General features: G+C 32.5%; 1 protein-coding gene across 1 annotated transcript; it reads right to left on the bottom strand.

The window, feature by feature from the left end:
* Positions 1–1,859: 1,859 nt before the first annotated feature.
* Positions 1,860–15,784, bottom strand: LOC105632663 (uncharacterized). Its single transcript, XM_089716312.1, has 10 exons — positions 15,318–15,784; positions 15,119–15,239; positions 13,056–13,141; positions 11,572–11,980; positions 11,072–11,172; positions 7,074–7,140; positions 4,057–4,284; positions 3,115–3,573; positions 2,278–2,350; positions 1,860–2,184 (listed from the first exon to the last, which is right to left on the bottom strand). The coding sequence occupies exons 1-10, from the start codon at positions 15,716–15,718 to the stop codon at positions 1,958–1,960; spliced, it is 2,172 nt and encodes a 723-aa protein (XP_089572438.1). The 5' UTR covers positions 15,719–15,784; the 3' UTR covers positions 1,860–1,957.
* Between the last annotated feature and the right edge of the window lie 434 nt (positions 15,785–16,218).

Here is a 16,218-nt window from a genome sequence, read left to right as displayed (position 1 = left end):
GCTTCTGCACCTCTGTGGCATGAGGTCAACAGTAGTGGTGTGCACCCTGAAATACACAGGTCTATGCAAATCAATGAATGACGAATAAATATTTATAAATGAATTGAGCCTTGGAAAGATGTTTAATCAATTGTAGGTATATTGAGTTTGCCAGGTACATGTTCATAAAAGGCTCGCCTTTCTATTTTCTATAATAGGCTTAATGATGAACAAACTATGTTTCAAGCTCACTACGGATTTCGGTGACCTTAAGACTACTTAGGCTCTAGTACTAGTTTGGCTCATATATAAACACAAATTAAGTTAAGATATTGTACTAAATGTTGGTTTTTGAAACTTATTTTTAAAAAATGTCAATTTGACTTTGAGGTTTAAATTATTGTCATTTACGGTATACATTTACTATTGTGCCCTTTTTTGTTAGGACGCTACATTTTTTAATATTTCAGTGTTTCCTTTTCTTTAGTATTTCATTTTTATAGTGTTTCTTTTTTAGTGTTTCCGTTAATAGAGTGATCTTCTTCTTCTTCTTCTTCTTCTTCTTCTTCTTCTTTTTTGTGAACTCTATCTCCATTGCCATCACATGCGGGATTGGTGTCAAAGTCTTCGTTGGAAAATCGATTTCGTTTCTGTTTTTCTAATACTTTGTTTCTGTTTTTATTGTCTTCTTTTCCATTTGTATTGACTGCGATTCTATGATGTTCTTCTACTGTTTCTTTTTTTTTTTTAATTTTGTTTCTCTTCTGCAATTTCGTTTTTGTTTGCATATCAGCGGTTTAATTCTCACCAGAAAACTGTTACCGCCATGGATGTTGTTTATGCTCTGAAGAGACAAGATAGGACTCTCAATTCTGTTTAAATTAATACTGGTACATGATATATAAATATACATCGTATTAACTTGATTTTAATTCAATGTATTTATTGGTTTCATCGTCGTGGTTGAATTATGTAAGCTGTATAAAGATTTGCTCTTACAAATTTCATGTTTCCTTTTTTTAGTTTTTCATTTTTTCAATATTTTCTTTTTCAATGTTTTCTTTTTTTTTTTTTTTCAGTGTTTTCCTTTTCTCTCTTGTGAGGTCATTTTGGTATTATTAAAATTTTTTTCGATCGAATTTGTTATTATCTTAATAAATATCATTTTTTTTACATTTTGTTAAAATTGAAACCAAATATATGACATTTATTAAATTACGCCGTTAAAATTTAGGGAATTTAAAAGTTTAATTACAATCGATAACAAATGACATATTGATACATCAACATTCGACGCAATAATAACAATTAGTATTCTAATTTTTGCCAGCGAATCCTTCAAGACAAAAGTAATAAAACTTTTGATGACGAAATTAAATAAAACTTGCATAAATAAAAATAAATTATATATATACCATTCTTAATTAAGATAAGACAATTTTTACATAAGATTATAATTTCTAATTAAAATATGACAAAACTTCTACAATAAGACATTATTTTGAAAATTTTTAATTAGCGTAAAACTTTTTAATTAGGAATTGTACTATATTTTCCACATTTATAATTATTGTACACTATTAAAATTTATTTTATTTTTTAGCCAATAAATTTAAATTTAAATAGAAAATTATTACAAACAGTCAAATTAAAATACTTGTATTTTTCAACCAATAAAATTAAATCTTTATAAATTTAGTCAATTTTATAAATTTTGTACTGCAAATCCCAATGTCTCCCTCCCCATTCCTACATATATACATATAAAATTATAAGATTCACTTGTGACTTCAAATTTCTTTTTGTTGATACCAATTAAAATAGTTATCTGAGTACTTCTACGAGTTCAATATTATGAAAATATTAACTAAACCAACATCTATCTTTAAAAATAAATTCTATAAATCAAAATTCTTTTGTACCAAACAAGGGGAGAGAGAGAGAGAGAGAGATTATGGAAGGCAACTACTTAACATTCTCATTCAACCCAGTTAATGTCTAAATCATTCAATTTCTCAATCCATTTTTGCGTATCTTGTGGTACAGAAGTTTTGGAAGGACTGGTTTCTTCCCCTTGCACACTAAGCTTCTTATCCTTGGTAACATTTGCCTGCCGATTAGGGTGCCTCACCTTTATTGATAGAAGACGAGAAACTTCATGAAGTCCACCCCATTTCTCTAATGCTCGCGCAATGTCATATCGCCCTGCCATTTTTTTTGTTCAAGCAACAATTTAAAAAATAAATGAAAAATGCTATTACAGATCTAAAATTCTAGTCCAAACAGCTCAGAAGTTACCAGCACGCTCAAAAGATTTTCTGCTTGGCATATATGAAGGATCCATTCCCCAGTTCCGCTGAAATCGACTAATCTGTTTTCATGGAAAAGCATGTTTAGTAGGCGTGCATTAATCAATTTCAACAAAATATCATCATAACAACCAGATAATTAGCGCCATAGATGAGATCAGAGGATGGCTTTGGTATGAGAGTAAAATTACTCAGCTCCTCAGCAAAAATATAGAGGCAAAGTTGCTTATATCAACTCTTCTCCCGAGCACACAAAATGTGAGGTGTCTCGTATGTTGAATCACCCTTTTATATGAGCTCAGAGGGATGACAGATTTTCAGATAAATCCGATTCATTCTAGGAAATCTAGTGCAAGTAAAAAGAGAAAATGGTGACATGGTCTTTTGAGCAAGAAGTCACTAAAAAATTTACTGAATACACTGAATAAAATTATCCTACACCAAAGTACTTATCATCATGTGCAAAGATATGCAAAAACCATTCTCTGTAAGGTTCATGACTGACACACAAATGTACATGGAAATACAAACACTTACAGTGCATGCATCAAAAAGGAAATCCTAATCACGCATACTCCAAATCTCAAGCAGTTTGTTCATTATTTTATTTTTTCAGAAACTTCCTCAATCTTTCTCCCTCCAAAAGTTTATTTCTTCTAAATGGGAAAATTTTTTGCAGAAGAGTTCTTCTAGCAAATTATTATCTACTCTACACAGTTATCTTGAAGACAAACATAAAACTTCATTATGCATCTAAAACATGTAATTAGAATATTCAATATTAACAAAGTTGTAAAAGACCAGAAAACAACAACAAAAATGCTACCTCTTCCTGCAAATTCTCAAGATTGTCCCAGTATCCTTTCGGTTTTCGGCGCTTGTATGCAAGAGAAAGATTCATCAATGATGCAATTTTTCTAAACCCACCCATGCGTGTTATAGCCTTTTCAATATCCACCCTACCATGCTTACGGAGTTGCTTTCTCATAGGCATAAATCCTTCCTGCCCATGTTCTGATATGAATTTCAGGAGCTCAGACTTGAGAATCTCAATGTCCTTCTGCAAGCCAGGAACTCTTGGTCTCTGTCTAAGTGAATCTGGATTATTCGAAACAATGACTCTCTCAGTTGCCCTCCTATACTTGGTGTCTCCGTCACCATGAGTTGATTCAATTTTCTGGGAATATTGTTTGAGCTCATGAATTTCCATTGAATTTGCGGCTTCCTGTTGCTCGATATAATCTCGAATTGCACATAAATTTGATGGGAGATCTTCATATATAACCTAAAAGCGGAATATCAAATTTCAAGATCAAATTCAAATAGAGGTCATGATAACTATATTCAGAACAAAATCTTCCAGCCAAAAAACATTAAGATTAATGGCATGAGATTTGGCATTTCGATGGTAAAAGCAAAAAAAGTTCCTACCTCAAATTCGTAACTAAACATCTGTGCTACTCTATTCAATGGCACTTGATGATTTCAACGTTTAATAACTTTCTGCTTATCAGGTCTCATCATGTAAATAGCTTGTCAATGACTGCAGTTTCGTATGTGAATCATTCAAGGTGCCACTGTCATGCAAATGTTTGAAATGAAAATCAAGCAAACTCAATTGCATAATGCCTAAACTTGACCTAGAAGCAACCAGGAAAGTTTCCATACAGGAGCTTCGAATTTATAAGTGCATGCCATCATATAGAAACAGTATCCTAAATATCCAAAGTAGAGTGCCAAAATCCTGAAAAATGTCAAGCTATATTACCTCCTCCATAATAGCTTCTGAAAGAATCAAATCTTTGTGCATTTTTGACTCAACACTATATTTCAGTAATGTGTGATGACTTCCTAATTGCTCTAGAAGCCACTTTCCCTGGAAGGAGTCAAAGTCTCCTTCTACTTGCTCAAAACTGATCTCCTGTTGAAGATGTTCACATAAATCTAGAACAACACGTGCATGAAGTACCATGTACAGTAGACCCTTGCATCCTTCCTGTAAAAGGGTCATCCTTTGATCAACGGAGTTTTCCATTCATCAATTATTAATAAAAAAAAGTTAAATAGCTGACAATGGAAAGTACATATTATTATTACAGATAAAAATGGTCATTTGACTATTCGAACTGTCAGCAACTTATGAAGTTAAGTAATATTTCAATACATCCACGAAAGCAACCAAGGTTGGCATCAGGTAGGGAATCAATAATAAGCTAGTGGCTATTAAGAAACATAAGTTGTAGCTGCCACCATGCTACCAATGCTAATATTACTCTGTTATCAGTGATGGCAATACAACTGAAATCATCATGCACTGCCACCATCATCACAATCCCATAACATTAAATAGCTTTTACTGACTGCCATCATCATTGGAGGTGGCAATTCAAGTTTAGGAATCACATTTGTGTTGTATCTAGTGCTTGAAATGACATTAACTGACACGAAACCGAACAGGACCAAATATTGGGATAATAAACTTACACATGAACAACATGTCTAGTTTTTAACCCCTCACTAAAGATTGTATCTGAACAAAACACATGACTTGGATAGCATACTTATTTGATTACTATATTTAAGTTCTACTTATTTTCTAGTCACCTATTTAACTATAATTTTTTTTCTAAAGTTACATCAGGTGCAACAAATTACATACATATGAAGGGTTGTTTTTTATCTTAAAGTTAATGAGGGATGTTGGTTTTGAATTGGAGGGACAACCCATGACAATTAATTTGCAGTGATGCAATTGCAAATACAATTAACAAGCAGTGCTACTAGTTTTGTGTCATAATTCTGTAATACATATGTGTAGGCTCCAATGTTACCAGCCCGAACATCCCTCCACCGCCCACAACCCATGGCTACCATCACCATTGCCAACACACTTTAAAAAATAATTCTTATTCCTAATCCTAAAGTTTTTACCTTTAAAGGGAAAAAGAAAAAACATAAAAGGAACATGGATAGGTAAAAAATGATAAAGCAAAAAAAATTAACTAACATGTTTTACAGTTTCTATCTAGAAATGAAAAAAAGAACATAGTCTTCTGCAAATAGGCTCAACCATTTCCCACTTGAGATGAGGTACTTGAGCGTTGGGGTTTGAAAAATTAAAGATCTTTTAGTGAAATGGTGGTAGAAGATAGTTTAGTGCTTTTATCTGAAGTCATTGCTGAATCCTAAGGTTCATGTTTGAAGATCATCTTAGAGCTAGAGGTTGGATTAGGGGAAAGAAATTTTGGCTTTTTATGGTTCAAACATGCTAATTTCCTGGCAACTAACTTTGTTGAGAAGTTACTTCCTTGGAACTTAGATATTTTGGTTTGTTAGGGTTTGTACATCGTTTCAAGCTCACAAATTTTGTTTGTTGTAGTCATTGACTTCCTAGGAAGTATGTTGTAAAAATACTAGGGCTGCTTATGACTCGTTATAACCCGACTCAACCCGAGCAACCTAACCCAGTCCAACCCAGCCAAGCGGGGTTGAAGATATAATGGACTGGGTTGCGCGACATCTTTATAATTCACGGGTTGGATTGGGTCACAAGTTCACTATATAAACCCGTAGACCCCGACCCAACCCATAAATAAATTATGAATTATTTAGTTGATTTGATTTGATTTGCAATTTTGAATATAAATACTAAATTATTTACATATTTAGTAGATATTACCTTTGCTTTTGGAGTATATCGTACTTTAAATTAAACATATTATATAATTATATTACTAAGTATTTTTAATTTTACTGGTCGTCTTTTTTATCAGAAAATTTAATTTTTTATTGTTGACTATGATTATGATGACGATAATAATGAATATGTTAAGAAATTTAATTTTAATATTGTCATTGAAATATATTTGTAGTTTGTGAAAATTATTGTATAACTAAGATTTTAAGTATATTTAATTTTTTTAACTAATCCTCTTAAAGAGTTGTATTTTATTTAAAAATAATTTTATGATTATCATTTATTTTACCCGCAGATTTACATTGAACCCGTACCCAACCCAACCCGTTTATAACCCGCGGTTCACGCATTTAATGGGTTGAGTTGGGTCAAAAAAATCATCGACCTGCACAAAAGGGTCAGGTACTTTAAATCAATCATCCCACCCAACCCGACCCATGTGCAGCCCTAATGGTTTGGATTATTGCCCATAAAGTAGAATTTCTAAGCTCACTTCTTTCATAACAAACAAGGCAAGAAGAGAATTCGTTGGTTGCTTAAGTGATTTTAACAATAACTCAGGCTACTATAAAAAAGTGACCTCTAAAAGAAAGGACAAGAAAAAGCAGAAAATCACCATAAAAGGCCCATCACTATGGTGTCAAATGAAGGCCCATATCAGAGTAGGTGTTCTAAAAGGAAAGTCATTTTTCAAAGAGAGAAAAGACAGGTACCTAGTTATGCTTCCCTGTCCACCTCCTATTCTCATCTTGTCTCAAAAGAATGGTCATAAGAAACATTATAAATAAGATGTCTGTTTCTCATCTGATAACGATGTTATGGAAAAGCAAATTTTGTTTATCCCTAATCCTAGGTGACGGCCACAGGTTCAAGGCTCAAATCTTTGAAGCACTAAGCATCATAAGCTTGCATTATTTATTAGTATACTCTCTTATCTATCATGCTCAATTTTGGCTTATAATTTCAGCTAATCTTAATCCTAGTTAAGCAAACGAAAAGAAATGTCCACTTTCATCAAATCGTGCACTTTGTAACTATCAAAACTATAATAAGAAGGGAACATTATGAATACAAAATTATGCCTCTACCTGAAGTATGCGAACTTTGTTGTTTTCTCGTGATAAAATCTTACTAATAGCCAGGTTTGGAACTATCCTGCAAAATATAGTAGCATAAGAAGAACAAAATTTAGGAATAACAGTAGCTTAATTGCAAAAGTCAAAAAGCCGATCTTCTCATCATGTTGATTTTTTTATACTTTTTCACTTGGAAAAGAATTTAAATGCACATTATTTCAAGTCCACATGTATCCAAACGAACCATTAGTGTAGCATCAAATACACATAAAATGCCAATTTCATTTCTCTCTTGTGAAATGACTAATATCACACCTCTTTTTTTTTTTTTTCCTTCTTTTCCTATATTTTCTTTATTCTTTTCTTTTCACTCCTTGAGGGGCAAGGGAGACAAGCTGCTATGTTGCATGGAAATGGAAATGAAGTAACGTCGAAACGTGGAAACGATATGGGAAAACGACATTTAAAATATAATTTTACACAAAAAAAAAAATGGTATTTTATATGGGAAAACAGACACGGGGAAACATTCCGAAATGCAGAAATTGCCATAGCTAAAAGTTTCATGCATCATGACTAGCTGTTCCATAAGAGGCAATTTATGAAAGATGTTATGCAAGACCTTAGGAGTATAAATTACACCATCAATCTGCTCCTGTTGGAAATGAATGCAGGAGCATGCCTTCTTTTCTTTATTTGTTTAGTATCAGAATTATTATTTAATTACTAACACGTGCCTAGCATGAGAAAAATTGCAATGGATTATTAAAAAAGTTCAAGATGGAAAGCTGCAAATTAGCTGCCACTCCACTAATTTTTGATGAAAAGTTAACTAAAGAAGATGGCGCCAGTAAACTAGATTACTAGTTCTATAGGAGCTCGATTGGCAATCTCATATGCCTCACACCGTCAAGATCTAATTTGATGCTTACTGCTGGCTTGCTATCTGGTTTCAAGCAAACACTAATCGAACTCGCAGAGGAACAACAAAATGAATGGTGAGACATGTCAAAGACATTGCAATCTCAGAACATGATATTTGAAGACATTGGAAATGGAAGGAGTTTTAGAGGTATGCAGAGAATGATTGAGAGGGTTGTGCTAATGATTTGAGCAGCACCACTGGATATGCTTTTACACTTGGTTCAAAAACCTTTAGCTAGAATTTAAAGAAGCAATAGGTTATATGGAGAAATGCTCTAGATGTTTGAAAATGAAGTCAGTGAGAGAAATTGTGATGCAGGAGCATCCAAGACTAATTAAGAAGTTTTCTTTTAGTTTCCTTCTTTATTTAGGATTCTTAATTAAATTAAAGAATGTTAATTAATCGGGAAATAATTTTCAGTTTCCTTCTTTATTTAGGATTTAGCTAAATAGGAATGTTATTCAATATAGGAGTATTAGCTAATTAGGAATACTTTTCAATATAGAATTAGGATTTGTCCTAACTAATATAAATAGGACAGCAATAATTAGTTTTAGGGATTGTTTTTTATCTATGAATTCAGAATTTTAATTCCAAGGGTTTCTTTGAAGCCAATATGTTATTTTGTTCCAACCAAAATCATCCTATTCTAGCCTAATTGTTGAGAGTTAATTGCCTCAAATTCTTCCCCTGCGTCAAATTGACTCCTTGTGGACAACAAATATCCCATTGCAATTGCTAATTAACTACCCAATTTGGGATGTAGAGCTAAATATATCAATGCTAAATTTTGTTTCTTAATAGAGGGTAAAAATGAACAAGAGGTACACTTGGTGCATCATAGAACACGCGCAAATTGCTCATATTTTACTAAGGCATTAGCTAAGAGTATATTTGAATTTTTGAACAAGATGCTTGGTGTGTCTAAACAAAATTCTCAACAAGAAGTGTTGAGAATTTATTTAGAAACTCTCAAGTTATCTTGAATCATTCAAGAAATATTGTATTTTGTCTTTTGTTAAGAGCTTACTTAGTAAGTTAGATACTGGTTTTAGATAACAAGTATGTTAGTTTGTATGTGATTATTTGTATGAACCACTATTTAGTTATGGTAAAAAGGCAAGCATGGTGAGGCATGATTCTGACCAAGTTTCACAGTTGCTAACTTGTAATTAGATCTATACAAACATTAAAATATAGTTAAGTGTTTTGCCCTTAGGTTCATTTTATAGAAGCTGTTTTCTTTTTGTGTGCTGTGTTAGTTAATTCTCCGCTCTAGTATTCTCAATGTACATAAAAAAGAGTCTAGAACTATCTTCATCTCACTTTCTTCTCTCCTGCAGCTTTACTAATCACTATAACTCAACCATTGGTACCAGAGGATTTCTTGATTTACCATCCAAATGACCAAAATCATCTAAAATTTTTATCTCAACTTCTCTTTAGTCGCTGCTGCTTTCAATGTCATCAATATCGATCATTCTTTATTAAATCTTTCCACACTTTTGAGCATCTATTTTTAGTGTCCTTGCTCTAACATGCTTATCCTGTATAGTTTTGATTCTTAACCACCAAACGCATGGTACTACACATCATAAATTTAAAAATGTTCCCTAAGCATACTTTTCCATTTCACCCATTTATACGATTTAAATCCTCATCGTTTCCACTTGTACGATAGATCTAGGTGTATAAAACATGCTTTAAGGCACTTCTACACCACCCAACCAACTCCACTTGCCAATGCCCTCAATTGCTTAAATTTTAATGCCTATTTCTCAATTTCTATTCTCTTATTTTCAAACCTTAACTCTAAGATACACCCCCTCTCTAGCAATTTATCAAACCCAAATCATGTTTTGGAGATTAGATCAGTATCATTAGCAAAAAGGATGCTCCAAGGAGAACCTAAATATTTTTTACCAATTCATCCATGGTCAAAGAGAAAATACATGGCCCTAGGAAAATACTTGGTATAATCTAACTTGACAATAAAGTCTTCCATATCACACACAAACACGGCAACCCTTGTAATTTCCCCTTCATTATATAAAAAAATACTCATTTCCAGTCCAACTTCTCGATGGAACCTCTCTCAAGAGTCAAGACCCTATCACATGCTTTTTGTATATATAAAAAATCACGTCGATATCATTACTGGTTTCTCCATTCTTCTGCAACAACACTTTTATGAGATTGCCTCCATAATCAATCTGAAACCTAGTTGGTTTTAAAGATCATTGATATGCATATAAGTTGTTGTCCACCATTATACTCTCTAGAATCTTCATAGTGTGATTCATTATAATGTGACTCACTAATTTATCGTCTCAACAGTTTGAGCATCTTTGACTATCTCCTTATCACTAAAAATAAGACTGGGGATGATCCTCTTCCACTTCTTGGACGTGTTTTCTTGATATTAGAATCTTATCAAACATGGTTAATCACAAAATTTCTACTTTCCTGATACACTTTAACACTTCTATGAGATTCCTCCAGACCATCGTGTACATCCGTCGTCATCATTTTTCAAGGCTTCTCAGACCATTAATGTTCTAATTTTCCAAGAATAATTAACATTCCTTTCTTCCACTATGACACTAAAATTGTTAAGGTTTTCCATATGATTATCGTAAAGGAGCCCATAAAAGTAGCTTTACTGATGTCCTTTATTTTGTTCTTCCTGCACTAATATCGTCTGGTCCAAATATTTTATACACTTAACTTGATTTAAGTTTGTACATTTTGGTTCCTTCATACCCCCACCTAGTACGGAAATATTTCTCCTATTTTTGCATACAAGTTTCTCATATATCTTCTCCAAGAACTATCTTTCACGCATTAATTTGACTTCACTTGCAACACCTAAGAAGACAAACCCTTGGAAACCAATAATGGACTGAGTAAAGCTGCCAGGCTGAAGCCAGTCTAAAATATCACAGACAAAAAGAAAAAGCAAAGCCTCAAGTTCACAGAATAGAACAACTTTATGCAGAATTACATACACTTCATCCTGTTTGAAAAATCATTTATTAATTTTTGAACTTTGAATTAGAAGGTCAAGGGGGAAAAATAGGCTTACTCAGGAAGACTCTCATAAGTAGTCAAAACTTTCCAGACTTCACGAACGGGAGCTTTTACAGTTATGCTAGCAACAACACAGCGATGAACCCCTCCATTTTCCTACAGTCCAAAATTATTTCATCAGCACCTGCTACAATAAAAGAAGCTTATTGAAACAATTAACATGAAACTAATATTTTTTTTTTAGAAAAGAAATTAATTATTATTGGGAAAGAAAGAAATGGCATGCACTCTGGAGGACAAGAAATCCTCTTATAACTGAAAAGACAACCCACAACATGAAACATAAAACACAGGCTAATTAAGAAAAGCCCTCAAATCAAGTTGGATAACCTTCGAAATGACAATTCTAAAAGGTCTGGAATCTAGGTCCACATAGACCCAAAGAACACAACCTTCTCCCTCATAAGCCAATATCATAAGTCAATTGGTTTTGTGACTTGAAGTGTCATTTTTCCTAATTCTGAAGTCATATGAGTGAAATTTAGAGTCAGTTACCAATAGGCCATCAAATCTGCGTAGATGAACTTCATCAACCATGCAAGGCCTATCAAGTCTGCAAACTTTTCCAAACACACCCCAATTAGCATTTAACTCACTTGAAGATGATGCCATGTGACCAACATTTGAGCTGAGATAACTCTCTTTTAAATCTGGAGTTAACAATCTATCCTTCTCACAAGAAGCACCATCTATATCTGTGCCAGGAGAAGTAAATATGTACATTGATCTTCCATTTTCTGCAATTGTCAATTTTAAATTTCCTTGAAATTCCCTCTCAGCTCGACAAGCCAATGCTTGTAGATTCACAGGAAGATCTGACCCAATAATCCTCTCCAAGAAAATAGCTGGAAAGTTGAACCTTGGAATCACATTAACTTCATATGATAATAGTGTCGTTCCAGGCCTGGGAAAAAAACAATGGCGACGGAATGAAGACAAAGTCAAAAAAATTGATTGTAATGTCAGAAAAAAACTTTTGCACTTCTATAATAAATTATAAGGTAAAAGAGAGAAAAACAAATAAAAAAAAAGGGAGTGATACCCTGCCTTTGAGCTGAAGATCATCACAAGCTATCCATAACTAATCAAGTGTAATGAAATTGCTGCACAAACTTTCGACTCTGGGGAATAAAATTTTATTCATCACATAAAGGGGAATGTAGAAATTAAAGGAAAGAATGTGTTTTATTTCTTTCAATTGTGTTATATTTTTCAACCTCTACTCCACTATATATATACAAAAAATTGTTCCAATAGAGGAAGTAATCTAAATAGGAATAAACCTAAACTAGGAAACACAATCTTTACACTAATTAGGAATAAACCTAAACTAGGGAACACAATATTTACTTTAATCACAAAGATTTCAACAGGGAAAAAGCAAAAAAATTGGATCCACACTTAAAAAAAAAACTTCAACCACTTTATTGGAATTGCAATTGTTAAGAGATAAAAACTGAGCTTCAGAGTTTCATTACTTAACTTCAATAGAATGCAGCATATACACATAATGGATGACTACTTTTTCTCCTTTTAAAAAAAAAAAAAAAAAAAAAAGAAATTGTTTGAATAGCATCCCCATTTCCTTTTAGTAAGGAAAATAAAACATAATATACATCAAGAAGACTAGTTCATAAGCAGTCCCCACATAACAGCAATCAAAAGGAAATTAAGGGTATAGATGTGAATAATATGAAGCGTCTATAACAAAATAGAGCATAAATAAACAAAAAATGTTAAGGTACAATAAATTTGCTTTAATGCAAAAACATGCTGGCTTTATACCATAAAAATATGTTTATATGTTTGTGTCTAAATCAAGAAACTATTCTTAAGCTGCCATCTAACTAACAGCAAACATAAGGAAATGAAGAGCATATTGTAGCTAGTAAGATAGAATGTGTAATAAAGAGATTAAGCTAGTAAACTTATGTTCCATGCCAAACAATGAAAACTTCATACCAAATTCATGTATCTACCTTGTCCCTGATGTTAATGACCATTTGCCATCAAACTTCTTAAAGTCCCCATCAACCATCGAAAAGTGCAGTTCGTGATTATTAGCCTAAACCAAAAGTCATTATTTAGGAAATAAAATTAAATCGAAACTTAAACATGCATGTGAGAATAAATAATTCCCGAATTAATCATAAAAAAATGATTTTTGAAATACGCATTTTTAGTTTTCTTACCAAAAATTACTAGTCAACCAAAAAAATGGAGATTGTGACCATTGGCTCAAATCACGGAAACCATTAAATTTACTTCTCAGGAAAAGAAAAAAAAAAAAAAAGCATTTGTTAAACAGATGGAAGCGATGATAATTAAAAAAATTTGAGGGGGGAGATTGAAAGTATTTATGTGTATAAATTGTACACTGGAAAATGCACCATTACACAAAGTTGAGCACATCAAAGTTGCAAGAAATAAAAAGCAAAGAACTCAGATCATGTGAGTAGTAGTGAAAAAAACATTTAGCAACTCTTGATCTTTCTGAAAACGCATTCTTAATCCTGCTGGAATGGAGCAAAAGGATCTATATAGAAAACAAATTAATGCACAATTGATTAATTGGATAGATTAGCCAATGTAAATAAGAGCAAGAATCTTAAGAATGATTGCACATAAGATCATTAAGATCACTTCTAACAAATGCAAAGGGAAACTCTATCATGCACTTTAAAAAAAGCTATTGAAAAAACAAAGAAAAGTTTAGATCAGCTAAAGAGATGATAAAACTAATCAAGGTTAGCACTTTGTACATCAGAAGGTCCAATCAAGAAATAATGACAACTCATAATGTAGATGCAATATGAGTTTACAAATGGCATGAATGATTTTAGAATAACACTAAGGAATACAAATATGAAATCATGCAAGATTTGATACTAAACACCAATTGTGCATCAATTTGATTCTGGCACTACAAAATAGCTAGAAAATTATTTTTTGACACAGAAATGCAAAATTATAATTTTCTTAAATGAACACCACAATGAGAACATGCAGAATTTGAGCACTCTATATTCTTAAACTTAGCCAATGCAGTGCACATCCAATTATACAATATACTATTTAGACATTTACATATTCATTTTTTCTCTTGCTAATTATTTTTAAATTTTAATGCAAGTAGGATATGTTTCTTTTGCAAATATTCAATATATATAAACCATCTGCTTTGTATTTACAAAATAATTTATCTTTGTTATACAGCAGAATTTAGACAAAACTATGTTTAAAGATATTTCTATTTTAATTTTTATTCTTATTTCTATTTTGTTTTCATTAAATAGTTTTATGATATGTTCTTAAATGTATCATAAGTGATGTCCAGATAAGCTATCTATTTCAGTAATAATGTAAAAGATTGTTTTTGGCAGGATATCATGCTCACCAAAGAATCAAAAGGTTTCTTTTTGTTGCTGGGGCAAATACTGGTATTGTTTCAAATCATACTTCAAAAAAAAAGTCCAGTAAAAGAAAAGAAATAGTTTTTCTTATCAAACTGGCAACAATTATAGTTTACAAGTTAATTATCTCTGTTAACTTTCTATTTTGTGTGATAAATTTACAGTGAAATGCTAACGAATAAAGATTATGCTACATTTGATATCATCTTTTGATTGGCGAAAAAATTAGAATTGTATGCAATTGATGAATATTTCAATTAATTTTTTCCATATGATTAAATCATTCTTCGATCACTATACTTTTCAATAATGCCTTCTTTGATTCATTGGTTGTAGACTTGTAGCCTAATCTAAGGCTAAGCATACTGCAGTTAAACTGAAATTGCAGGGCTAAACATATGTTCCAATCCGATAGTGACACACATGCTACTTGAAGCCTGAAGCAAATGGGTGAAACTGTACTTAAACTCTTCTTCCTACTTCAAGCCATAGGTATGAGTTCCCTTATTGTTTTCCAATAATATATTAACATGTAAATAGTTATGCTTGTGGTTATAGAAAAGTAGTGAAAGTTATTATAATGACATCAAATTAAATGAAACGGAACTAATTAAGATTAAGAAAGTTACTGAAATGGGAAATTCTTGTAGATCCAACACAACACGAGCTTCAATATGCCAATAGAGTGCCCTTTGCAAGCCTCTTTGCTCCAACCATATCCGCCCAGGGTGGGGGCAAGGAATTATCCCACTGATCAAATTAATCAAACAAACAAATTTCAATTCCAAATAATTGAACTCTATTTCGTGAACCAAACAAAGTCCGTACCTGGATATGAGATTGGGAATAAAATCAGCGAGCCGCTCGTAATCGGTAAGAGCATTCCACACGGATTGAATATCCGCATTAACAGTTATTTGGCCTTTAATTCTTCGTTCCCGCCAAGATATCACTTCCACCTCGCAATTAACCTTTCTTTCTCCCTTTTTTTCTTCGGTCTTGAGGAGCTGCTGCTTCCTCCTCCTTTTAGTATTACTCTCATGATAATCATGGCGGTTACTCGTACTTCTCGAGTGACAATCCTCAATTGAGGAGGAACGACAACGTATTACACATTTTTGGGACAGACAATGAGAAGCAACAACTCCATTTACATAACTGTAGCTGTTCTTGCTGTTGCACAGAGGAGTTTCTAATAGAAAGTTAATAGAAGCTTTGCAGGTGATCATGGAGGTTTGAAGCAAACTGCTCTCCAATGCCGAGACTCGCTATTCACGACCGTTTGATAATGTCCACCAATTTTCTTTTATTATATATTTTTTAATTGGAGGAACTCTGTCCACCAGTTTCTGGTTTTTTTTGTTTTTTTTATCCGGACGACATTTTTGGGCTCTGTCGTTTAATAATTAGAACATCTTAAGACACCACTACTAGTTGTTTATCCATGCTCTTCTGTGTGCGGCTATTATTTATTTTCTTTTTTATTTTTATTTTTAAGATATTAAAAATATATAATTTTTTATAGGAATAAATAGTAAATTAAACCTCAAAAGTCTGAACTTGCATTTTAGAGGGAAAAAAAAAAAAGGCTAAAAAGCTTTTAGAATAACAATAATTAAATATTTTGCCATTGATGTGATTAAATATAATTTGAAAAAAATAATAAATTGCATTTGAAATGTGGAGAGTATTAGTGTTAGAGTATAGCTACTGCCCTTGAAATTCTGCA

This window comes from Jatropha curcas, chromosome 11 (assembly GCF_041381405.1).
Source record: "Jatropha curcas cultivar XTBG-Jc1 chromosome 11, XTBG_Jcur_1.0, whole genome shotgun sequence".
NCBI classification, from domain to species: Eukaryota; Viridiplantae; Streptophyta; class Magnoliopsida; order Malpighiales; family Euphorbiaceae; genus Jatropha; species Jatropha curcas.
The sequence above is the reverse complement of the archived record's forward strand: the minus strand, read 5'-3'. Positions and strand labels throughout refer to the sequence as shown.

Excerpts from the sequence above, each read along its gene's own strand:
- LOC105632663 (XM_089716312.1), bottom strand. The coding sequence starts at position 15,718 with ATGATCACCTGCAAAGCTTCTATTAACTTTCTATTAGAAACTCCTCTG. Across the intron at positions 7,141-11,071 it reads ACTTATGAGAGTCTTCCTGA|GATAGTTCCAAACCTGGCTA; the intron begins GTAAGCCTATTT and ends TATATTTTGCAG. Across the intron at positions 2,185-2,277 it reads AAAATCTTTTGAGCGTGCTG|GGCGATATGACATTGCGCGA; the intron begins GTAACTTCTGAG and ends AAAAAATGGCAG.